Source organism: Pteronotus mesoamericanus, unplaced genomic scaffold, assembly GCF_021234165.1.
Source record: "Pteronotus mesoamericanus isolate MK-2021 breed Mesoamerican mustached bat unplaced genomic scaffold, CSHL_Meso_final contig_32, whole genome shotgun sequence".
In the NCBI taxonomy this organism is placed as follows: domain Eukaryota; kingdom Metazoa; phylum Chordata; class Mammalia; order Chiroptera; family Mormoopidae; genus Pteronotus; species Pteronotus mesoamericanus.
Genome location: NW_026555134.1, coordinates 13,066,979 through 13,094,247, shown reverse-complemented (window position 1 = coordinate 13,094,247; position 27,269 = coordinate 13,066,979). Strand labels below are relative to the sequence as shown.

At 32.4% G+C, this 27,269-nt stretch overlaps 1 protein-coding gene across 6 annotated transcripts in view; it reads left to right on the top strand.

Annotated features, from left to right (window-relative positions):
* Nucleotides 1-27,269, top strand: part of FSTL5 (follistatin like 5) — a 553,085-nt gene that overhangs the window by 342,608 nt on the left and 183,208 nt on the right. For all 6 annotated transcript variants that reach the window (XM_054576111.1, XM_054576108.1, XM_054576110.1 and 3 more), the window contains exon 7: nucleotides 23,096-23,262. In XM_054576111.1, coding sequence (XP_054432086.1) covers nucleotides 23,096-23,262 — 167 coding nt within the window. The remainder of the gene's footprint in view (nucleotides 1-23,095; nucleotides 23,263-27,269) is intronic.

Below are 27,269 nucleotides of genomic sequence, written 5' to 3'. Positions count from 1 at the left end.
TTTTATGATGACCTATCCTGTGAATTCATTATGAAGTGTTAAAAGGTGTCTACCACTTCTTATACTAGTTGTTCAACAACATTGGGTCTGAGATTTTCAGAATTTATTTTATAAGTTCTGTCAAATGGAAGTTACTGTCCCATAGGCAGCCCAATAGACAATTACTAGACAGTTCTACACACATGAAGGGAATAATACTATGTCAATTGAAAGGGAGAGAGGTCATTGGCTTTTTGTTTCAAGGGGCGTTACCTGACCTCAAGATGGTTTTAAACCTTAGGAATTGGATGATAAAACCCATTAGATAAAGACCACCAAGAACATATCCAGATTCAAACAAACTTAAGTTTACTGACTTTCTGTTACAAGGAAGAACATAGACAGCTGAGGCTACTATAGCGAAATACTGCAGGCTGGGTGACTTAAACGAAAGAAATTTATTTTCTCACAGTTTCAGAGGCTAGAAGTCCAAAATTAAGATGGCAGCAAGTTTGATTTCTCTTTGTAGTTTGCTCCCTGTCACTGTGTCCTCATACAGTTGTCATACTGTGTACAAACATCCCAGATGTATCTTTTTCTTTTTATAAAGACCCCAGTCACAGTGGATTAGAGTCCTTTCCTAATGGCCTCATTTCAAGGCATTTACCCCTTTAAAAGTCCTATTTCCCAATAAACTTACATTCTAAGGTACTAGGTGTTAGGGCTCCAGCATATAAATTGAGAACACGATTCAGTTCATAACAACTACTTATCAGTTGTTTTTCTGAGGAAGGGCTATGGGACGTAGAGCTCAGCTTTGTGTTGGTTACTGTCAAAAAACAAAAGAGACTTAGTGATCAGTTAAGTCAATAATCTTTCCTTCTGTAAGTCAGAACAGCAAAGTGGATCCGGAGATATCAGTGGTATGACAAGAGAAATTACTCAGTAGAAGGTGGTTCTTTTAGCATTTTACCACAGGGGCACGTAAGAAAAATGTTACCATTGGAGCTAGTCATATCTATGGTTGTTATCACTGTCTGATTATTAGCAGGTTTGATTTTATTCTCTCATTCTAGGATGTGAAATGAAGTGCAGAGGGTGTATTCCTGAGCTCACTCTGAAGTGGTACCCTGGGGTGATACCCCAGTTGGAGGTGACTGTATGGCCACCCATACGTAAATGGCCATTAATAAATCACTATGTCTAGGGAGCCTCCTAACAGACTCCACGGCTAAGCACAGGACATGGAATTAGAAATGTTAAGAAAAACAACTTCTCATAGACTTTCAATGAGCTAGGTTAACCTGGTAATAAAAAACAAACGATTATCACTGTGGAATGTTTCTAGTGCTCTTCTCATCAACTTCAGTCAGACTTAAACTTTTATTTGATTCAAAGATATTTTTAAATTTTTAATGTGGTTTTACTTGTATCTTGAGTGTCATGAAACAATCCCAGTGACATAAAGCAGTTTGTATTTTATTTCATAAATGAAGAGAAACCATGAATTGTGTTCAGTAGGAGAATGCAATGATCAATTTTTCAATGCTCTTCTGGCACCACCCATCTTAGAACATATTTGTGCCTACTTTGAAACATATTTAAATATGTAATAAGAAAGTGCATAATATACTCTATGAGTAGCCTACATAATATCTTATAAAAATTTATCATTGTAATAAAGTAGGTTAACATATTTGTATATAGGTGATGCAGGTATGGTATCAATCTAATCACAAACAATTATGGGTAACATTTTCTTGTACCAAAGCATCCAAATGTAAAACAGTATTGAGCAGTTTTAAAACTGTTTGCTATTCCATACATAGTATATTCAAACGTAGTTTGAATATGAATCATTTAATTATTTAAGTTAAATCATTCATCCTTTAACCATATGTAGTTATGCTAAAATCCTTAACTTACATTTTGAATATGTAAGACAATATGGAAAATTTGTTTAAAATATTACTATTTGTAAGAATAAAATGGTCATTATGGAAATACAAACAATGATATTGTTTGTAAAAGTCACATTTTGTTTTACCTAAAACTTGTTATGATTTTATACTAGATAATAAAAATATAACCTACAGGTTTTTCTCAATTCTTATAATCAGATATTAAAATAGTTTTGCTTTCTTTTTAGGGAAAAAGTAGCTTTAGTTTTATTTGTGAAAGTGACATTGAAGAGATGTTTTAATATATATTTAATATTATTTCTAAGTGAGAATGACATTTAAGGAAATGCAAAATACTTATCCCAGTGAATTCCATGTGTCTTTGTCACCCATATGAACATAAATTAAAGTCATCAATAACAAATATCCTATTAAAGTACATAGTTTTATTTTTTCCTTTCTTGATGCTTTGGTGCATCAAAATGCATCAAGTCACACATATGCATATGATGAAATATTCATGAAACTTGAAACGTAGTCTGTAGACTAAAGGGAGCCTGTTATAGTTTTAAAAGGAAATTGTTTTTTAAATGACATTCTAAAGAGTCAAACGAAGTGAATGCAAGCTTAAACTGTGTTAATTCCAGATACAAAGAAAATACTCCGTTGTGTTTATTGGTTTAGAATTTTAGCATTATTTTGAAGACATAATGAACTAGAACTTGAAAAAAAATAAGAAACTTCAAGTTACATCATTGATAATGGAATGTATAATTGGTATGTAATAGATATGTAAGTAGAAATCTTTGTCTTAATTATTTTGTAATTAGTAACCTGTTATATGCACTATTAAAATACACGTAAATGTATAAGTTAACACAAATTTATATGTAATTGTATTTTATGGATATTCAGTGTTTTATACACCACAAAAGACATGGCCAAAATTATATTCTTTTTTGCTCATCTTAAATTAGAGTTTGCTATCTTTCTGTTATATCCTTACCTCATATCTTAGGGGAATTTAAGGTGAAATAGTTCAGAAAGATAAAAGTAAAAAAAAATGAATGTAACAAAAAATGTAATAGATTGGAAAGGCTTTGAATAAGAGCATCAACAGAATAAATACTGAAACATATCTGTTAACTTTAACTGCATATGATTAAATATGAGTCCATAGCATAAGCTACCAGAAAATAATCTGTGACCTATGTGTCAGGTAAATAACTGCTAAACACTGTAGTAAGTCATCACGTGTGTAATGTGGTGATATGTGATGTAATCATTACCATGTCAGTGTACACTTAGTTTGCTTCAATTCTTTGATTACTATAAATAATGATGAAAATGCACATAATTATTTTATTATGATGATTATATAATGATGATAATACACATTAAAGCATTGAGGTACAATTCTTCATTTTTTTAATTGTCAAAGTGTGTGTGTGTGTGTGTGCGCGCGCGCTCACAGTTTAATGATAATATAAAATATTCTCATAAACCAGTACAACACATATAATTTGTCCAATTTATTAAAATGAATATTGGTATTAATTTCAAAGGCCAAATTTCAAATATAAGTGAAAATTTTAAATTTGCCACAAATGCTTTCCATATTCTACTTCTAAAAAATTATCATAATTAATTAACTTGTTTTAAAAATGGGTGTCTAAGGTATTCAGGTTATGATTTATTTAGAATAAATTACGAGATGAATATGACCAATATACCAATATTATTGTGATATTTTTTCTATCTATAGAATATAACAGTACAATTGTTTAAAAGAAGATAAATATGGGTAATGATATAAATTTATGCTTAGTATACCGTTGAGAAAAAGGTTACAAACCTGAAAATACAACAGTGTCCTTGTATGTTTTATGTTACTATGTGTATGCATATATTTAAATATGTTCATATATTCACACACATACATACACATATTTAGCACAATTTACACCTCATCACACAATCATTGTGTATAAAATAATCTCCGTATAGGATTATGAGTGAACTTTCTTATATGTAGTTTTATTTTTTTATTTTTTCTCCAAGTATTATAAGAATTATATACTGAACATGTTTAAGATATAAAAAATTTTTAAATATAGAAGCAGTACAGATTTTACATATATAATTTTTGTATGATTTTTGTAAAACAATTTGACAATACAGACTAAGAATCTCCAAATGGATGGAGCCAAGGTGGGGATGGATGGAGGGAGGGAGTTGGGGATGGGAGGGGCAGGGGAAAGCGGTGGCGGGAAAGTGGAAACAAATGTGTTTGAACAATAAAAATTTTTAAAATTTAAAAAAAGCTCTAAAAAATTATTACTTTTGACCTTTAAATTTTCTTTTTTAAAAATTTTTTTATTGTTGTTCAATTATAGTTGTTCCCATTTCCCCCATCACTCATCACTGCCCTCCCCACCCCACCTCCTGCATTCAACCCTGCCCACCCCTGCTGTCTTTGTCCGTGGGCCCTTTATACATGTTCCTTGATGACCTTTCTTCTTCTTTCCCCATTAAGAAGAAATGTAAAATAAATGAAAAATCTGTAACAAAGAACTTGCACATATTATATTTATTACACTAAAAAAGAATAAACTAGTTACATGGATGGAAAATAAACATGTTTGAAACCCATAAACATTCATCCATTTCCTGAAAAATAACTCAAAAAATGTACCAAACTGCTTCTGGTATGTGTTAGTTTGTCTCCTAATTAGATTTTATAATTCTCAAAATTTCTCTGAGGTAGTTCTTGTTGTGGATTTTTTTTACACGACAGAAAACAAACAAACAAACAAAAAGCAATGGTGCCCAAAAGTGTTGCCATCCAAGTAAAATTATCTCTATTTTATGAAGATCATTTTCAAATTAGAGAGAGAAAAAGGGGGTGCAATTTTTACTTGATTCACATGACCCAGGGCTGGGTTTGGATGCTTTATTAATTGATTTCCATAGTTACTCTCTCCTGAAATGAAACTTCTGCTTTGACTCTAATTCAGTTTGATTTCTGGATGCATCTACACATTATTACTGTTTGTAGTGCTACACTTCACTGAACTGAACGATTTAATGTGTTTTTCTCTAGTACCAGAGAGGGATTTAAAAACAAAGGAAAGCAGAAAACATGAAATTCATTTCAGTCATGCTATTTTCAGGCTTTCAGTGCCTCTTATTTTTCAGGCCTTCATAATGACACTGTTAGCGTGTCACCTAAAATGTCACTTAATTTTGTGGAAATTTCTTGATGGACAAAATACTTGTTTTTAAAGACACTGTCTCTCATGGGAAACAGAAATTTAAAAATATGTTTATGTAAAAATATACACTTTATTATAATTCTTCCACCAATTTTTTAGTTAATAGAAAGAAAAAAGTAAATCATTTAAAATAAAAAATAAAGTCTAATACCTAAGAAGGTGACATAAATTCCTATCACTTGGGAAATGATTGTCTATACTACATCCTTGACCTCCGAATGAAGACATCAGAGAAAGACAAGATCAAAACAAACAAAAGCAGAAAAATTAAAGCTGCTGCTGTTACCCTTCAACTGAATGTGGGTAGCCCTTAATTAACCAGATTAAATAATGAGAATTAGCGTGAACCTTAGTGGACCTAAAGCTAAATAGGGGATAGATGGACTGCAGGAGAAGCTGTGTTGTAGAAGGGACAAAGAAGAGCTTAGAATTGGCACAACGTTCCCACAAAATGGCTGGGTGATCTAAACAATGACCTGTGTAAGTAGGTTCAGAGCTCACAATGTGTATGATATGACAAACACAAGATATGATTTCGCATCTAGCATCATGTTTGAGTCAAGATAACTAGAATCTTAAAAAATCTTTAGGTACCTAAACTGAAATCATGATTATATTCATTTCAACATATTATTTTTTTTCCATGAATAAATACTTATGTAAAGAAAATTTTAATTGGATTTAATGTTCTATCATATACTGGGAGAATGTAAATAGTAATAAAAGTGTGAATATTTGAGCCTTGGTATAATATTATTTTTTACTTCTGGAATATAAGCTCTGTGAGGGCAGGGCTATCTCTGTGTGTTCCAAAAATGTATCTTTCACACGAGAAGAGTATCTAGAATATAGTATGTGCTCAATAAGTAGTGTCAATTAAGAAAGTAAGAGATCATATTGGTTTGTTATTTTATTTTCTCAATGAGATAATTATTATTCCATCATTTCCCTAACTGACTTAGGTTATTTTCTATGTTTTTAATAAATATTTATTAATAATCTCATTTTGAGCAAGAAAATATTTTTTTCAATAATCCCCATATTTTCACATTGAATTATTTCTAATGTATATTATATTGTGTATTTACCCCTATTTACAAATGTTACAACCTGTGTAGCACAATGGTCACACACTCCTAGAGCTGCGGTGGACAGCACTAGATTCATTCACCACCGAATAGCTGGATGACCTTAGGCAGGTCACACAATTGTTCCCTGCTTCAGTGTCCCTGACTTCAAAATGGAATAGTAATTCTAACTCATATGATTTCTGATGATTAAATAAAAACTAGTGAAGCATGGAAAATAGCATGTAACATATAGTAAGTATGCAATGTATATTAGCAATTATTGTGTCTTGTGAAAGTCATGTTTTACTGAAGCCCTTTATTTTTATATATTAATATCCAGTGCTTTTGCATACTTTCCTTTATTTTTCTTTTCCGTATATTTTATGCTGTAAGTCTTCAAATTTTGTATCATCCTTGTTCCACTACTTATAACTGCACAACCTTGAAATATTACTTAATCTAAGACCTAAAACCCCATCGGTGAAATGAGGATAATAACAGTACTCGCTTCAGTATTTACGTGAGTGTTCAATACTAAGATAAAAACCCAATACAACATGTAGTTTGTATTTAGTGTTTAATGTGTTTTAGCTATTAAAATAATTATTGTTGCTCTAAAAGTTATTGTTTGCTAAGGATGGATTCTGAGTTGTATGGATAAAAATAATAATGCCATTAATATAGTACAACTCATATTTTATTTTGTTTTTATTTCACTGTCTTGTAGCAAATCTCTCTGATAATAATCCACAGCTAATCTCCAAACTCTGTTCTTAACCAATACACTTCAATTTGTTTCTTTCTCTTGGCACTCCTGTGTATTACCTTACATTTATCTAAATTAAATCTTGTCCTGTGTTGCTGTTTTCCCATTTCTCACTTTTCATCACTCTGAAACTTTTCTACACCTTCCACAAGGTTTGCAAATGTATCTGTAGCCCTGATAAATGCATACTCCTCTTTATGTTGATCAAACGCAGTGATACAACATGCTCTGAATTCAACTTGACTCTAATTAGAACTTTCTCTTTCTATATTTTCAATGATTTATTTGAGTAATTTATATTATCAGTAGTAGTAATAATAATAATGAAAACAAAACTTGAGAGACTGTGCACCTTAGAAACTACAAAGATTGGTTTGCTGTTCTGTTGCATTTCTCGGAGCCCAAATGTCTAAAAAAACTGGGCCAGAAGTTGTTGCCAATATTCTGTGAATATTGTATTTTTCTTGATGAGGGAAAACTATGAGAGTATATTTATAATAATTCCTTTTAATCCTCTCCAAAATTCATAACTTTACTTCATTTAATGGGTTTCTATGAGGGTAGCTTGTATAAATTGGTCACTGGGATTATATCCAAGTGTGTGAATATATATGTATGTATTTACATATATGTGTAAATATGTATATATGTATGTATGTATACATATGTATATATGTATTTACATATATATGTAAATATAAAATATGTTTCAGGTTTGAATTTTAATTTTTTTCTTAAAAGTACATCTATATTTTTTACCAATGCATTAAAACCTTATTATACAACATGACTTTAGGGGAAATTATAATAATCTTCTTGTCTCACTAAAATTTTGATATTGTACTTTTGGGGAGGTTACTATATCTAACTTTATACTTTTATTATAATGCTTTAAATTCTTGCTTTTTAAAACTACCAAGTTAAAATTTTGAGAAAAATATAAATTGCATAAAATACTTTCTATTTAACTGTGCTGATTACAAAGCTTTGTCTTTATACACATACAAGTAATAAGTTAAGGGTCTCATTGTGTTTCTGGGTTGTCATGTTAACAAAATGGTGAGTTATCTAACTATCTAAAATTGAATTATCTAGAATAAATTGATAATTAGGAAGCACTGAAGAAATATTGTGTTGTGTATGTTCATTTGTATTACTATTTCCAACATAAATAAAATATTAGTAAATATGCATTTAGAGAATATGATATTACATACTTTATATTCAAAAATAAAATAAAACCTTTATTGGTTTAACAAGTTTTTGTGGAGGAAATACTACTAATGAAATATTTTCACATAATTTAAACAATGTATGCTCTCACTTTATTGATAATAAGCAATTAAGTAATTGTCAATTGCATTGTTTTTAACTTTTATTGACATTCTTAGAAGCATATTTATTTAGGGCTATATCTATTTGGTGAATTAAAATATGTATGAAGTATCCTGCATTATGTATAGTCATTTTTTTTACCCTTAAATCAATTTGTCTGGTATGAATCTTGTAACAGATGTCTCAGCTCAGGCAAACAGACATTAAAAAGGTGAACTCACCATGTTGAGGGCTGAGACCTCTGTGTGCTGTAGCCCAGAAGAGTCTTTCTGGGGACAAAATTTTTATGCATCCCTTTATTAAACAGAATGGGATGTGACTGACATATTTCTCTGGCAAAGTTCATAGTCCCCCTTTGTGCCTTCTCCACAGTGGGTGCCCTTGTTACATTTCCCTGATAAAATGTTAAATTGCAGACCTGAGCTCCTAACTTGGTCACTAGCCACCACTTTAATATATAAGACACAAAACAAGGCTTTCAGGGAGTCCCTTGGCAAGGTGACATATTCGTATGACAGCTAAGCCTTCAGTGCAGCTTGAGACAGTCCAAAATATGTCACTGGACCGTGCAGCTCTAGCTGCTGATATTTGGAGTAATTTTATTTTTATTTTTTGTGAAAAGAATGAAAATATAAAAGAGATAGGGATCATTTTTTTTCCTAGTATTTTTTACATCAAATGTAAGGTAGCAGTGGAGAAAAGAAACCAGTGGGTGATACAATTCTCCGAGAGACTATTTTTCCTGTTGCCTGTCTTTTATTCTGTATATTCCTTCTGTTAGATCACCCATACCAGCTCTTTTCATTTTATTCTGTCCTCATTTTATTCTTTCTCATTTATGCTCTCTTCTCAAAGAAACTCTTTTTGTTTCAATGTCAATGCTGTACAATTTTAAAGTTTGGGTTCCTGCCAAATACACACACACACACTTTTTTAAAAAGTTCTATTAATAACGAATACCTATAAAGGGTTTCCTTTTGTACTCATCCTTCAATTTCTTTTTTGTTGTATACTAAGTAGTACCCAGCCAAAACAAAATCACTTTTGTTAACAATTTTATACATAGTATAGTGTTTGATTATATCTGAAATAGCCTTACTTCTAAAAGAAACAAATTATGTAGCTTAAAATACTATGACTTTTTCCTTTGATATATTATTAATTTACATCGTTTTATCCTGCTAATTTTATATAATTTTTAAAACGAATTATAAATCATTTCCCTGAATTTAAAATAAAAATATATCATCAAAAATAAACATTTAAAATGTAAATAAATGTCATCTCATAATTTATGTATTTTATATCACAATTTAATAATATAAAACTCAGACTTACATATAAAAATAGTGACATTTCACAATTTAACTATACTCAGTTACAATTAATTATCATATGAGTTTGACCAAATCTTTTTGCTACTTAACCAAAAATAACTATTTTACTTGTTTTTTTATATGATGCAATGACTAGTTTAAGGTTTTCCTTTTAAGAATTACTAAACATCTTTTTGGATTTGCCTCAGCACCTTCTTTTTAAAAAGAAATGCATTTAATTTTTCTAGTTACTGCTGTACACAAAATTTCCTCAAGTGAGCAAGATAAAAAGGAACTTAGTAAAATCTGCACAAAATTGAGAAATTTGCTACAAATATAGAATATGTCAAAAGACTGAAATTTTTACAAGTAAAAAAGCCACACAGTGTAGACTCTGATGTTTATTGTACTAGACCCCTTTTCTCAAATAATCAAACACGCTTTGGCACATCTGAGATCTATATATAAGGAATTAAAAGTTATGACAGTTCTAATTTTTATAAATACATTTTCAATATGTATAATTTAAGTCCAGTACATTCATTTTAGCAATCATTGTATAGAGCATCTATTCATACTTACTAAGTGTGTAATTGTTCACATATTTTTTGTTTTGTTTTGTTTTTATGATAAACAACCCTGAATCTGAGTTTTTAGGCATTTAGACAGCTCTTAATTTGCCAGAGCTTCTAATTGTACTGTATTAACATAAGATTTGTAAAGACATGTAGTTTCAAGGTAGTGATGCTGTTTAAAATTATGCCTAGAAATCCTAAGAGATGTACATTTTAAAGTACTTAAAACTACATATATATATACAAAGATGATGCATTCCTAACTTCATAAGTGACATGAAACCATCATTGTATGAAACAATCATTGACATGTAAAAATTTTTAAATTTAAGTTTTTTTAATTTTTGGAAAGGTGAGAATAAATCAGGATGATCTTTTTTCCTTCCATTCTATACCTTTCCAGAATTATAGGCCATGTATAAATGCTACTCATCTTGTCATTAATACTTTGTAAACTCCCTGTCTCTTAAGTATGAATGAGTAGAAATGAAGGTATGCAAATAATAGTGATTTTTCAGAAAAGAAAATCTGATTTCTAATTGTCAATGAAAAAATGCATGAAACAAGTTAAAAAAGTAAGGGAGAGTTTATCCAAGACTTTTAATACAGAAATAGGAAGAGAGATTGAACTCAACTCTGCTGAAGCAAAAGGTAGCAGTGTCATTAAGCACTAGAGTGAACACGTGGAAAATACTGAAGGACAACAGTGTGGAGATGAAGTTAGTCAACCTGGTTAGGCCTAATGTGGCACTTCTTGGATTTAGGCTCCTACCCTCTCAGAGAGACTGAGGGAGGGACACTATCTTACTTAATACTAGCAAAGGTATGGCTCCCATGTCCTTGAGAAGGACATTCCTGGTGTGTAAAAATGACAAGAAGCTGAGAAAAGATTGCCATCTCAAAGGGGTGGAGAAAGTTTTTACAACTGCAAACTTTCTAAAATAAATACCCTAAGACAAGGGTAATCAGAGTTTTATAATCTGGACAGGTTTTGTCCATAGTTCAGTCAAACAGAGGGAAACATTAAGCTTGTCTTGGTCAGATCTAGGTCCCTCTAATTTCTTCGAAAAAGTGGTAGCAGAATTGACAAGTGTTCCTTTGAAGATTTCCCTTCTCCAAAGCGTTTCTTCCAAGCATTTTGGTGGTTAAAGACACATTTGAATTAAAATGTTCCCTATTAAAATGTAAACACTCTCTTGGAAATCAAGTTTGTTCACAGATTAGCACTGTGAAAGATTTACATGGGATAACCAGATTGCTTTCCCTCAGGCTGAGAAATGTACCCTGGGAATTAGGTTTGTTTTTTTGTTTTGTTTTGTTTTGTTGTTGTTTTTTTTTAATTGGACATTAAGAAGAGAGAGGGAATGGTCGTTATTCTACATGAAAAATTTGCAGAACATAGATCCAGCAGGAGCCTACTTTCAGGAAGTCAGAAATTGCATTTGAACAGGAAAAACTTAACTCAGTTTTACACTTCGCGCTGGACTCTAGGAGTAGCAATTGTCACAGTATTATAGAAACTTACCTTTATTTATTTACGTACCTCTCAAAGAAGATAAAAATGCAGTGGTAACTTACCAACTCATCCACATATAAGTGGAAGCAGTTTTCATGTATTTCATATGCAATTATCTTATGCTTAGTGTTCTGAACCTAGACAATGAACAGAATGCAATAGATCACATTTAAATTACTATAGCATGTGCAAGGAATGTAAAAAACAGCAAAATAGTATCTCAATGACTAGGCAACTTTCTGCAAAGGTTCAGAGAGCAAATATTTTAGGCTTTGCATACCATACATTTTCTGCATCAACTACTCAACTCTTCTTATACAGTCGTGCATGGCTTAACAATGGAGATGATTCTGAGAAATTTGTCCTTAGGTGATTTCATTGTGTGCGAACTTCATAGAGTACACTTATACAAACCTAGATGGTTTAACCTGCTACACAGCTAAGATATACAGTATGGCACAGCATTGATTTGATCTGTCAATCAAAACGTTTTTATGTAGCACATGACTGTAGAGCTGATAGCAGCCATAGACAATAGCATAAATAATGCGATAATGAATGGGTATAGCTGTGTTCAATACAACTTTATATACAACTTTATGCACAGAAGCAGGTGGCAGTGGACCAGATCTTGTCCCTGGACATAGCTCATCAAGCCCGGGGGTGTGGGAACATTCGCTGATGTGAATAAGGCTCTAATATATGCAACATCTTTATATCCTACCTGAGTTAACTCTCTTCTTGCAAACATGTGGGTGATGTACATGTTGTAGAGAAAAGGAGGCCAAGGACTAGGAATTTGTCAATAAACTTGAAAGTGACAAGAGAAAGAAAGGCTCTCTAGACAGACGCGTCTTTAGAGTTGAAAAGGGCAATTCATTAGCTGATTAGAGCTTGACTGGATTAAGAATAGCCAACTCTCTTTTTGTAATTTTCTGTTCATCAATCTTGAGAAACTTTTGACCTGTGCAGTAGAAGGGAGATTCCCAGGCTTACAGCTGACTAAACCTGATGCCTTCCCAAATGTAAATGAATACATTGGTATTCTAGGATAAACAAAGATATCCTGTGATTTTGATTAGTTCCGTAAATCCTCAGTAGCCTAATTAATTCTGGATGAATTGTTAAATTTGTTTCTGGATTTGCATAGCTGAGACCCAGCCCTCAGACCCTGTGAAGAGCAAGCTGCCAAAATGAACAGTCAGTGTCCAGTTCCCCATCTTTCACATCTATTTGTTGTAACACATTAGAAAAACCACTGGTAAAACTTCATAGTAAAGGCAAATGCTCTGGATCCCAGTTTCAGTTTTATCAATAATAGCAGCATGTTATGGCAAGCAGCAATCTCTTTTATCTGAATTGTTTTAATTAGGCAAACAAAGCTGAAATGCTCAAATTCTATTACACCGAATGCAGTGAATAGTTCATTCATTGAGTTCTTTGTGACTGACAGTAATCTTAAAAATAGTGAAAAATTTTCAATTTATTAAAGACAGAGAAAATAGTGTGTCATTTGATTGACTCCAACATTAACATCCTGGGGTTTCCTTGAGATAAATTGAAGACATAAGTTGAAGGCTAACATTCTTTCCTTTTTTCTCTAATAGCTTTTTAACACACCACTGAGCACACTGTTAACATACAGGAAATGGGTATTGATTAGCTGATTGCTTTACACTGACTGACAAATGAGGACACATAGCAAATTCTTCAGTTGAGATTCTCTCCTTCATAGGTCTGTGCAATTTCTCTGAGTTTACTACACTGAATTCCATTTATAAGTAATTAACACTTTAAAAAGTGTATTAACACTTTTTAAAAATTATTAAAGACAATAAGTTAATTCAGTATTCTATGTATTTAGTTATTCAGGCATTTAGAGTATAATATTAATTTTTATCAAACCACATATGATATTTATACCAAGAAATTATACAGGAAAAAGACACTTGTTACTTCAACATCTCATTGATATTTTTCATGATTTTTTGTAAGTAGAAGGATGATTATCACTATGTCCCATAGTGTTTTTTTTTAATATACATATATATTAGTACAGCCCAAGGACACTTAGTTTATGTGTAAGAGTAGAACCAAAGCAGAACATAAGCATCCGTATGAGTCATGAGCCTAGGTTTTTTCTCATGCTTAAATAACATCTATAAAAATGAAACCAATATGATTTTACATAAACAGTGCAATTTCTCAAATGATCCTAATGTTACATTCCTAAACATGGTGAAAGGGTGCCTAACAGCCTACCAATACTTCAGCAGTTTTCCACTGTCAATAACAGCTGCAGCATATTCAGGATTTATAAAGGTCAAACACTGTAATATTTTAAAATATCATATCTCATCTTCACAGCATTGTTAAAAGGGACCATCTTTGTTTTAAAGATGGAAAAATTAGGAGTCACTGAGTTTAAATGACTTGTCAAAAGACATCTCAATAGTGTGCATTAGAAACCAAACTGAAGCTGACATCAAAGTCATGTCTCGAATCTGGGTTTTACTAATAATATAGCTCTTGCTTTTATCCTTCATGTTATTCAGATTTCATTGTCAGTAGCATATATACTTTTAAGATGGTTGCTTTACAAAATGTCCAAAGATAAAATTTATGTGTGGCTACCTACACTGTTTCTTTATAACACCAAAACACTCTGCTTTTAGGCTTCTGCAAATCTTATGGACAACTTAGTTCTTGTAAACATGAATGAGCAGGTCAAGTTTATCAAGAACAGGTGTCATTTACCAATGGAGAAAAGTTTATATGTGAATTTATACTTTTGTTCAAGGTATATAAGAATTTATGTTGCTTTATACTCTTCCTGATGCTATCATCAGATTTGGTAATTTATACCAATCTGAAAGACTTGGCTTAAATTTGCATCTCCCTGATGATGCGTATAGTTGAGTGCGTTTTTAGATTTTTTTTCTTAGCTTTATAGATTAACTAATCATGGGACATTTGTTCAAGTCTTTTGTTGATGGTTCTTTGGAGTTGTTTGTGTTTTCCTTATTGATTTTTAGGAGATCTTTCTTAATTCTGCATATGAAATTGTTACCGGACTAAAGGAGTCTGTTTGTCTGAATGCACCTCAGCTCAATAGGACAGGAACAAGAGTTTGTAGTAAAGAAAGTGAGGGTTTATTTTTAGGAAGTGGCCCAGGCCCAGAGACACAGGAGAACTAATGCTCAAAGGCCTGGCTTCCTGGTGGCTTACAGGGTATGAGTTATATAGAATCAAAAAAGCATTAACCATGGTGACTAAGGGAGAGTCATGGGCAGGGTTCTAGTCCCTCTTGATTGGTAAGCCCTAGAGTAGGAGATAGCTGATCAGTTCATCTGCTTCTGGTATCTACCATGGCATCCCTTCCTTTAGTTTTACTGCTTTTTTTGGACCTGGAGTTGAAACACAACTGAGGCTTAGATGTTGCCTCTAGTTTGACTAAAATTCTGTCTCTGTGATCAATAGACCCCAAGACTTTGTGCCTAAAACTATTTGATGCTGATCAGAACCACATTGTCCTGAGGACTTTATGATGAAAGTAGTGGGTATGCAAGGGAGAAGGAGGCAGGAGAGGCAGGGTTGCTGAGTGAGGCCAATTTGAATCAAAAGCGAAAGGAGAAAAGGTCATATTGAAGAAGTGAAGTTTCTGTGTGATTATAAGATCTTTGCTAGTTATGTGAATGGCACATAACTAGATTTTCCTGCTTATTGGCTTGCATCTAGGTCTCAATAATGTCTTTTGAAGAATAGATAACCTAAGTTATAATGTAGTTGAACTTATAAATAAATTTTTCTTATGGTGAGTTTTTTGTGCCTTGTTTAAGAAATCTTCCTCTACCCCAAGATTATTAAGATATTCTTTTATATTGTCAGGCATTTTTGAAGTATGGATGCTTCATGTTAAACTTTAGTATCATATTTAAATGTCTTCTTTGCTCTCCTTTCTCTTTTGCATCTTTGAGCTTTCATCAAGAATAATTTTCCTCTGACTGAAGCGCATTCTTGAGAAATTACCTTAAGACAATTTACTAGAAATGAACTTTCAGTTCCTTTTTAATATTTTTACTTTACTTTAATTTTTATCTTTATGTTCAGTTTTACTATTTAGTATTGAGGTGTGAATTATTCTAGTTTTTCATTTGTTTTGCTTGAACTTTGATGAGACTGGTATCTTTCAACATCTATAGAAAATTCTCAGCTACTGTTTCTTCATATATTGCCTCTGCCCATATTCTCTATTTTCTCCTTCTGAGATTTCAAATAAATTCATTTTTGTTAAACTCATCTGTATTATCAAAAGAAATGATCTTTAAAGAATTTTTTATTTAGTAGGTGAGATAGACTTAGCAAAAAGAATTTTAATTAAAATTAATATGTAATCATGAAGACAATGTGAATTACCTACAATATTGTGGAAATTTAGAAGAAGATGAAAGAAGGTCTTGTGAGAACATGGTCACTAAATTGGGTGGTGAAGAATAGATGGGCAGGAGTTGGGAGCATTTGAATAGATTTTTTTCAGGCATTTTTCTGAAATAAAGTGCTCAGAATAAAAATTCTGTTATACTAGATTCATATTAACCTTAATATATTCTGTGTCAACAAGCATAAGTAGATATTTTAAGTTCTATATCTAAGTTTGTTGATACAGGCACAGCAAAATATTTTCAACAGCCTTAATTTATATTAATAATCCTCATCACATATTAACTAAATATCCATTGTGTATTTTTTCATGTATTTTTATCTTTATTGTTTTTTTCCATGACCAGTTAGTCCCCTTTTACTCCCCTTCCCTCAGCAATCACTACACTGTGATGATTTTTGTCCTTCCTTTTTTTATTCCATCAGTTTTTTAATCTCTTTTCCAGTTTACTAGTTCTGTATTAGACTTTGTCTAATCTGTTATTAAAATATCAGTTTAATTCTTAAATTACTACATACTTTATTTACATAATTTCTACTTAGTTCCTTCATAAACTTATAATGTTTATAGATTTAAGGTCTTTATCAAAATTTCTAAACTGTATTTTATTTTCATAAACATAGTCAATTTGATAATCCTGGTGGAAGTGTTACTGTTATATTTTATTTCTGTTGATTTTCATTTTCTTTCTTTGTGTGCCATGTTATCTCTGATCGCTTGATATTTTATTTTAAAAATTGTTTATAACATGATTACATGACTAGAATGATACTATTTTACTATAAAATAGAAACTTCATGTTTTATGAGACACCCAGATAATGGTGAGCTGCAGTCCATACATTAACTTGCAGAGTGCATCACCTTAAGTCCCTAACACAGAGCTGCAAGAAAGCCATTACTGTACCTATCCCATACACTTGGAGAAACAAGAAGAAACAGAAGGGCACTTTGGCCTCTTAATCATCCTGTCAAGATGGATAAATTCCCAAAGCAATGTGTGACTCCAGGTGCAATCTCCTATCTCCAAGTTATAGTTCCTTTTAGGACACTGGCTAGATAATTCTTCACTGTACTGTTATCTCTTTCAAGCTTTTAAAATACATTATTTGTTTGTTCACTTTGGCAGTGCATGCACTAAAATATATTAAAACAATCAGTGTTGTTTTTTTGTTTGTTTGTTGTTCTACTTCTTCAGTGGAAGAGTTAGTCCAAGTTACCTGGTCCATTGCTAACAAGGAAAACAGTTTCTAGATCTCTTAATAAATAATCACAATTTTTGTTTTATTTTAAGAACACAAATTATATTGCAAGCATACAAAGTTTATAGATAAGCAATTAGTATTAAAAGTTCTAGATGTTTTATCCTAATAAGTTAGTGTATATCTTTGTATATCTAAATTAGGTAAGCATTAACATTTATTTTGAAAGCAACTACTTCTTTTTTTTTTTTTAATTAATTTATTTACTTTTTAAATACATTTGTCTCTGCCTTCCCCCCTCTCTTTCCCTTGCCCCCTCCCACCTTCCCTCCCTCAGCTCTTCCCCTTTGGTTTTGTCCATGAGTCCTTGCTATATGTTCCTTGACTTTCCCCTTCCCTTCCCTTTCCCTGCCCCCCCTCCCCTCTTGTCTCTGTTGATTTCTTTTCCTTTCAGTGTTGCTGGTCATATTTGCCTTGCTTCTTTGCATTGTTGGTTAGGTTCCGCTTATAGGTGAGATCATATGGTATTTGTCTTTCGCCCCCTGGCTTATTTCGCTTAGCATGATGCTCTCCAGTTCCATCCATGCTGTTGCGAAGTTTAGTACTTCTTTTTTCTTTCTGCTGCGTAGTATTCCATTGTGTATATGTACCATAATTTTTTGATCCAATCATCTACTGATGGGCATTTAGGTTGCTTCCAAGACTTGGCTATTGTAAATTGTGCTGCTATGAACATTGGGGTGCATAGGTTCTTTTGTATTGGCATTTTGGTGTTCTCAGGGTATAGTCCCAGCAGGGGAATCGCTGGATCAAAAGGCAGTTCCATTTTCAGCTTTCTGAGGAAATTCCACACTGCTTTCCATAGTGGCTGCACCAGTCTGCATTCCCACCAACAGTGGACTAGAGTTCCCTTTTCTCCACAGCCTCGCCAGCACCTGTTGTTTGTGGATCTGTTTATGATGGCCATTCTGACCGGTGTGAGGTGGTACCTCATGGTGGTTTTGATCTGCATTTCTCTAATGGCTAGTGATGCAGAGCATCCTTTCAAATGCCTCTGGGCCCTCTGTATCTCCTCCTTAGAAAAGCATCTGCCCAGGTCCTTTGCCCATTTTTTTGATTGGATCGTTTGTCTTCTTGGAGTAAAGTCGAGTGAGTTCTTTGTATATCTTGGAGATCAAACCTCTATCTGATGTATCATTAGCAAATATATTTTCCCAAATGGTTGGCTCCCTTTTCATTTTGTTGATGTTTTCTTTCGCCGTGCAGAAGCTTCTTATTTTGATGAGGTCCCACTTGTTTATTCTTTCCTTTATGTCCCTTGCTTTAGGAGACATATCAGTGAAAAAATGGCTGCGTGGGATATCTGAGAGTTTCCTGCCAATGTTCTCCTCTAGGACTTTGATGGTGTTGCGACTTATATTTAAGTCTTTTATCCATCTTGAGTTTATTTTTGTGTATGGTGTCAGCTGATGATCCAATTTCAATTTTTTGCATGTAGCCATCCAGCTCTCCCAACACCATTTGTTGAAGAGGCTGTTATTGCTCCATTTTATGCTGAAAGCAACTACTTCTTGAAAAAGATATTGTGAGAATATCCCAATTAGTTAAGGAGCTTGTCCTTCAGTAATCATCATTTTCTTACTGTAAGAATAACTAATTTATTCCAGGTAGGATTCCTAAGTATCTATTTTGGGATCTATTTCTGACTAAAGTATTTTATTATTATCTGCTTTTAATTAGTAATTTAGTGAAATAGAGAAGGGAGAAATACATGTTACTTTAAAATACTGCTGATAAAATTTCTTCTAGGCTTCATCCTTATAGTAGAATTTGTAAGCATGATTAGGATGATAAGATTATGAGACTAAGGTTTAAATAAATTAAATGAAACATTCATCATAACTTGAACTTAAGAACTTGAAAAGGTATAGATATTTAGAGGGACAGAATTCTGTTTATGATAAATTATATTCTTATGATTATGAAATAATGGATTTTCAATCAAAGTTACTAAAATTCTCTTCCTTTTAACTGGTATTTCACAAATACTCATAATACATTATTCCCACTTCATTCTATTTTAATGTCACATACTATTTTTGCCCAAGTTCCTATTACTATTTTTATTACGTAGTTGTTATTAGAACAAATGCTTATGACTACTTACCTACTGTTGTTGAAGTTACATTCAACTATACCTGTCTCTTTGGCTTCAGAGTCTGCCAGAGAAGACTTATAATTTTTTATTCCTTTAAAGTAAGCTCTTAATATTCCTCTAAGCCAAGTTGTGAAAATGAGAAAAGGACCCACAGGGGGAAACTCTTTTTACTTGCTCTTAGCTTTCCTAAGTAATCAAAAGAAAAAAGCTGGTCTGGAAATGTCATTAATAGTCTTCATTCATAACATGAGATCAGAGGAAATACCATAGCTTGAGTTATTTCTTTGAATACTTGAGAAGGCCTCTGATAGAAACAAAATTTATATATCAGAAGTAGTACTGAAATATTTTCTTTTAACTCAGTATTATCTGTTATACCTAGCCTTTTTTTTTCCAGAACATCGCACTATTTTGATAGTTTGTGATACATGTAATACATTATCATTGGAGCTGAAGGGATAGGGAGGGATATTAAAATTATTGATGTTATTTTTTGCAAAGCAGTTAGTCTGTACATTAACCAGCATAAGAAGTTTATTGGTGGAGTGTTATAGAATAAATTATGCTATCATTAATGTTTATTTATAAAATATAGATTAACCATAATTGATAAAGAATTATTTTCACTATTTTTTTTGAAACTCATATTTCTAAACTAACAACCATAATCACCCAAATATGCTCAGAGACAACCAATAGCTCTTAAAATCAGTTTTAATCAGTTTTAAATTCATTTATGGATTGCTTCAAGTTATTATTTCAGATTATTAATGCATTTCTAGACATAATCACCATTTATCTATAAAAATTATAAATATGATGTTTTATAAGTCATTCACCATTAAAGCATTCTTGATAAAAGTATTTAAGAATAATAATGTTTAACATTTGTGATTTTGTGAAGTGAAATTTTTGCTTGTTAATAACTATCAGAAAGACTACAAAAATGAGCATGGCAGTAATGTAGGTAAAATGAATCTTGCTAATAAATTATTTAAAGAAAGGACCACTTGATTTTGATAAGTAACAAGTGAACATAATTGAATTTGTGTATGTAGCTCTATATAATATATTAGGGAAGAAATGAAATGTAGCATGAAATATGCAAGAAAGAAAATCTAAAGAGTTTCACAATGCATATCATTATTTAATAATACATATTACTGAGATAGTCTTGAAAATCGTTTAAAAATGTAATCCCCAAATTAATGAAAAAGCTTTTCTGTGCATGTTAATATTCCCTGGGTGGATAGTAATTCTTATTTCTAATTATGCATCCTCTGAAAGAATTACATTTTAGAAAGATGTCCCATATAATGTTGTGCTAAATCTCAGCATTTATTCTAATATGTTCACATTATCTAATTAGCATTATGATGTATAACTACCAAAAGAACAACCAGTTCAAATGTCCTGGGACCTAATACCAGATGTAGAAGGTTAGTGAAGAAATTCCAAGGTGACTTAATAACAGTTGTATTTTGAAATGTCAGAACAGTCAATGCGAACATGCTGTTTTTAGAACCAGATGTCCCATTATCTCTTACATGATTTTATGATTAACCAGAAACTAAAATTTAGGAATGTTATAGGAACATTGTTAATAATTATTATATGATGCTTTAAGTGACATTATTACCTTTATAATGCCCTCTCTTCCTGTAGTTTATCATGTTAAAAAAAAAAAAAGAATCACTGTGTCTGCAAATTTCAATTTTTCCTATGCTTAATTGGACAAATGTAATTTCTTTTAGTTGATTTTATGTAAATATAAATATCTATAACAGAACCAGTAGTAAAGAAAAGCAGATTGAAAATATTTCTTGTGTTATTATTCAGGAAACACTGAAATAAAATGTGAATGTGAATAAATACCATTAGAGGACATTAAACTGTCATTACAAATGTCTGAGCAAGACGCTTGTTATCATTGTGATTTTTTTTCAGTGATGCAATGACAAAAAAAAATAACTTGAGCTGAATGTCTCTTGTAGGGGTTTACAGTTTCAAAAACATGCCTAACTCCTCTTTGACAAAACAAAACAATGATAACTTAAATAACCTTGGCTTTTAGACTTAGACACTAGAAATTATATAGCAAAATATAAGGACTGGTTGATTTACATTTATTTTCATCAGGTAATGGTGTGGCAAACGTGATCATGACTCCAGAGATCACAACTTTAACTTGTCCATTTGGGGGATTTTCTTGGCCTTCTGATACAAAGATGCATGCCATTTTTATTTTTTTATTTTTTTAATTAATTAATTTATTTTTTCAAATACATTTGTCTCTGCCTCCCCCCCCCTTTTTTAAAACATTACTATTTGTGATAGTACCAAAAAGATTAAATAACTATTTATTGTCTCTTTTATAAATATCTTACAAAATTCTTTTGGTCAGTGTTTCTCTTCCTCTTCAAGAGGAAGACAGGATTCAGAAACAGAAAAAAGGTAGAATGGTGAAAGGAAATGGTGGGCTGGGGGTAGGTCGTAAAAGAGACAACAATGATCGTACTTGGTCATAATTAGGACAAATTATAAGCCGCCATTTCGTTCATTCAACCCCCCCTTAAAAATGTCATTGACCACAACAAAGGAACAAAAGACAATTACTGTGCCCCCAGCCACCATGGAAATTTCAGATAGAATAGCTACTTGTGATATTTCTAACCTGGCTAAGACTGAACAAATTTAAAATGCAAGATTCAGTCATGACATTGGAAGTTAGAGTGCCTGTGAATGTCAGCTAAACACTAAAAGGCAGTTTTCAGCTGGATGAAAATTAGTAGGATTATCCGAGTCATCTCTCAGGATAATGGTTCATGACAGAGTTAATTCCCGTAGTTGGTAGGATTGTCAGGAAAGGGCGGGGGGAGCCAGATCCAGATTAATAATTATATTTTTGATTCAGCATAATTATTAAAAGAAATGTAGCCTATGTTATCATTTTAAAAATATGATATTTGACTTTAAAATTTAAAGATCATGAAGTACCTGCATGTATCGACAGAGTCTTGATAAAGGTGGCTGACAGAATTTCACTTAATTGCTCTTTGGTTGGTGAAATTCAGATTTTCCTCCTTCAACTTTGCAAATAAATCTCATTCCTTTACAGTCAATTTATGTTTCCCAGCATAATGATGCATTTTATCTATTCAGCTATGCTAGTGTTCTCTGAAGCCAGCCAGCAATGATCTCACCTCACCTACAATATAAATCTATCAGTGAATAAACAACATCATTTTTATTTCAATGCCAATGACATAGTACATGTTGATTTGGCAGTTAAATAATTTATTTCTCTTTTGGGTACAACTGCCAGGTTTATTATAACTCTACTTCTGATATTCATTTCATGTTTAATAGTTCTTTGCTTCATGAGGATACATGTCAATCAAATTGAAATGTCATTCTGACCTATTATTGGAAACAATTTACTCTTTTTTAGTTCATCACAGGTGTTTTTTCTAGTTTAAATTATAAGCCTTCATTAGTAGTCTTTAAAAACGTCATACAAAACTGTGTTCTCATCACCGTTACTGACCCATTATCCCCGCAGAGGTGATCCAGCTGAGCCTGCCTGAAGATCAGAAACTGAGCATCACTGCGGCAACCGTGGGACAGAGCGCTGTTCTGAGCTGTGCCATTCAGGGAGCGCTGCGACCGCCCATCGTCTGGAAGAGGAACAATATTATTCTAAATAACTTAGATTTGGAAGACATCAATGTGAGTACATAACTAGATGTGACTTTGTAATTTGGTTATCTGACATAACACTCCCTAGACTTTGTGAAGTCTAAGGAGCTTACTGAATATTGCTTGTGGAGTAGAAGAGAATTGTTGGAACATTGTCACATTTATTTTACCAACCAGGAGGTGCATGGCGGATCATCAGAAAATATGTAAATTATGCAGATCTTTTGTTCAGATGTGGTAAGCAGGTTATGGAACACCATGATGGGTATGAAATCATATCAACTTAAACCACAAAGGTCTGACTTTCAGAATTTCTCTAATTACCAATAATTAATCTTGTATTTGCTAATTTGGTTGAGTGACACACTATAGTTTATGACATGTTAAAGTAGCTAAAGGCAGTTTTTGCCTCAAAAACTTTATAATGTGTCAGAAACAATACATATTAATCAAACGAATAAAAGCTACTTTTCTAGAGTAAAGAGATGTGTTTCTCCACTTTGGCTCACTCCTAGAAATTCAGTATCTAAACTCAATCCAGTAGGGTACAGCTCCAAAGGTGAAACAAAAACAGACCAGACTTCAGGGTGTTCATCTCTTTCTCCCATGCAAGTGAGCGTCAAAAAGTGAACTTCATCCTAGACCTTTAAAGGAGGAAAAAAATTATGTTATGGGATGTCTATGGAAATAAGGTTGGGCGATCCTTTTGCTGAGTGATTTTAGGGTTTTATGATCTCTTTGCATATAAATTTTAGTTATTTTTTATTATCACTCAGGAAAGCCATGTCTTATCCCCTTATTCTTTATTGCTTTTTAAAGAGCTGCTAACACAGGCTCAAGAAAATCAATCCTATTTGTTACATGTAACTAATTAATATTCTTGTTTAATGTCCTCAGACGATTCAAAAAGGGTAAGCTTCTGCAATTTTAATATTTTTTATTTTGATGAAAAATTTCTAAATTTGCTTGCATCTGGGAATTTCCCTCAGAAAGTATATGGAGAATAATGTTTAATTTTCTAAGCTATCAAGAAGATTGTGGCATAGAGTCTGATAATCTTGGGAGCATTCAGGGTTCTTTGAGACTTATAACCCTAGACAAAATCTACTTGGGTTTGCTTTATGCCTTATATCTACATTTTATTTTTCATTTTATATCTCTATATTTACTATCATCCTTTCCACTGTTATTCTCAAGAAGCCCGTGTATTCTAGATGTTGTGGTTTGAAAAAAGTCACAGTTTGTTCATTTGAATTGTTTCTAAAGTAAGCAAATGTATGGTATGTATGATGTTCTGTGGACAACTTGTAAAAGTGTACCTGTTCTTGTGAATGGATCTTGTCCATTTATTTGCTTACTTCCTAACCCTTTATTCTGTTCCAGAAACTTCAGATTTTTAGAAAATGTTTATAGGCAAGTTAGGTCTTTAAAATATATATAAATGTTAGATAAATTCTAGAATCAAGAACATGAACTTTACTGGATAAAGTTATTTTAGATACATTTCATAGAGCTGAAAAAATTTGAGAATTTTAAAAACACTTCTAATATTGAAGAAGTTTCAGTTTCATTTCAAGCCATATTTAATTGACAAGAATTCACATAAAACCACACAGAATATTCAAAGATATCTTTGAAAGAAGAAATATTTATTCCATTTCCCAATATATCTCTGGTGTTTCCTGTTAAAAGTACTATGACATCAACTGTCAAATGATCTAAACACATTTAATACATTTAAATACATTAAAGGCATTTACCAATGTAGGTAAAATGTGAACTAAAACAGCTATAAAATATCACTTATTGTGTTTTGTTTTATATTTACTCCTGCTTAAATAAGGCCTTCACCACGTAAATAACATCAGTTACATAAACCCTGGAGTGGCCAGTGTTTAGTTTCAACGGGTCTTCAGTCAGCCAGTCTCAACTGCTGCTAGTCCATCTTTCTTGACTTCTCATTCCCCAAGGCTAGCACTCTTGCTCTTCTAGATATTCTATGAACTTCCTAATATACTTATTAAATTCCCTTTCTGCTCAAAACTAATTAGAATAGGCTCTATTGTTTGCCACTAAGAATGTGTCTAATTAATTTTTGGATCTATTATGTTAAATACATTTGTAATTATATCTTCCTAAAATGTATGTTTTTGTTATTAGATATGGATTTCTGATGTGTTGAAAGATCATAATGATTCTACTGTAGTAAATTACATTCTGACTTTTTTCTATGCAAAGACTCACATTTCAGAAATGAATTATTTTTATACCTTTTTATTAGTTTATTTTCACAAAGTGAGCTTAATTCTCTTTAAATTATGTGAAGTTAAATTTATTAAGTGTCTTTCATATCAAAAGGAATCAGTGACAATTTACAATGGTCTTTCTGACTCTTTAACATACATAAAATAGGACTCAGTATATATTTACCGAGTCAACACATAATGCCTTCTGATTGCAAAAGATTAAAATAATATAGACTTTTTAGAAATAGCATAACTACTCCTCTCTTTTATATTCATCTATCCTCATTCTCACATATGGAAAAACAGCCCTTTCATTAATTGATATATAATTTTATTTATTTAATAGAATGAATTCATATTACTACTCATTATTTCACTACCTCATTATCTCATTAGCCCTAAAAACAACTCCATGAAGCAGGGAATCTTATCCTTCATTTACACTGTTGGGATGTTTGCTAAAAGCATTGAGCCCAAGATTGAGCTAATAAGTGGTGCAGCTTGGATGTTTACAGAACCTAGATGACACTAGATAAGCTTAAACACAGTGTAGAAGTGCAATTTTTGTAGTTTTTTGTTGCCCTTTGGAAAGTATATTTCAAATAATTTTGGCCCCTATATATTATAAATAGATGTAACATTCTTTGCTATTATGTGTGGGACTGATGATATTCAATAGATGTTTGAAACCTTTCATTTTTGTCTGTTTTCTCTTTTGTATCAAATGAATAAAAGGACATCACTGAACTACTAGAGAGAATATGACACAATGGTTGCAGCAAGGGCCAGGGTTACAGGCTGTCTAGATTTCAATTAATATTCAGTCTCTCAGGAGTGATGTGCCCTCAAGCAAGTTATTTAACTTCCCTATGCTCCGACTTCCTAATCATAAATTGAAGATAATAGAATAATAAACTCATTTTGTGTGCATGTGAAAGAGTGGGGGCGGGGGATGGCCAGGTGAGAGGAGAGACGCAGCGACAGTGGGACAGAGAGAGAGAACTACTGAGATAAGCCTTTTAAAGCTGCTTACACTCTATAAGACTCGTTGCAAATGTTCAGTTAAACGAAATCCTTTGTTTTCGCTTCTCCTCCTCTTTTTCCTCCTCTTCTCGTCCTCCTCCCTCTCTCTTCCTCTTCTTTCTCTTTCTTCTAATATATATTTCAAGGAGCAAAGATCTATTCAATCTGCCTAGAACAATATAAAGTTAATGCCAGGATACATGTAAATAATAAGAAAACTCACAAGAAATACCAGAACCAAATTTATTCAATTATAGCAATTAAAGCTGGGAGACTTTTTCCTATTCATTTTAGCTTCAGGAATCATGCTAGTTAATCTCTCTATTAGAAATCTGATATGAATCCCTGCTCCAGAGATGTGCCATTCACTCAGCTGCTGTATATTCACCTATTTTCCTTTGTATGTGTTTCCTCAAGTCTCTTTCTGCCCATATTCCTGGAAAAGATAATTGGCTCATTTGGATCATCCGGTTGGCACACAAACTGCGATTCTGGTATTTCTGTGGCTGACACTGAGTCCTAATCCTGGTGTGATGCGCTACAGCCAGGGTATGCAGATGCGAGCTGTAGAACAGGACTCTCCTGTTGACCTTCCTTTTTATCAGCCTGTTCATTGTTTCAAAGTCACCTTTGGTAGGAAAGTTGAATGAAGAAAGGCAAGGCAAACATAGATGCAAAGATATAGATTTGAGAGAAATATCACTAGAAAATAGCATTGACTGACAGGATTAGCAGTCAAACGTGAGGGAATGAGAGAAATTAAGGTAC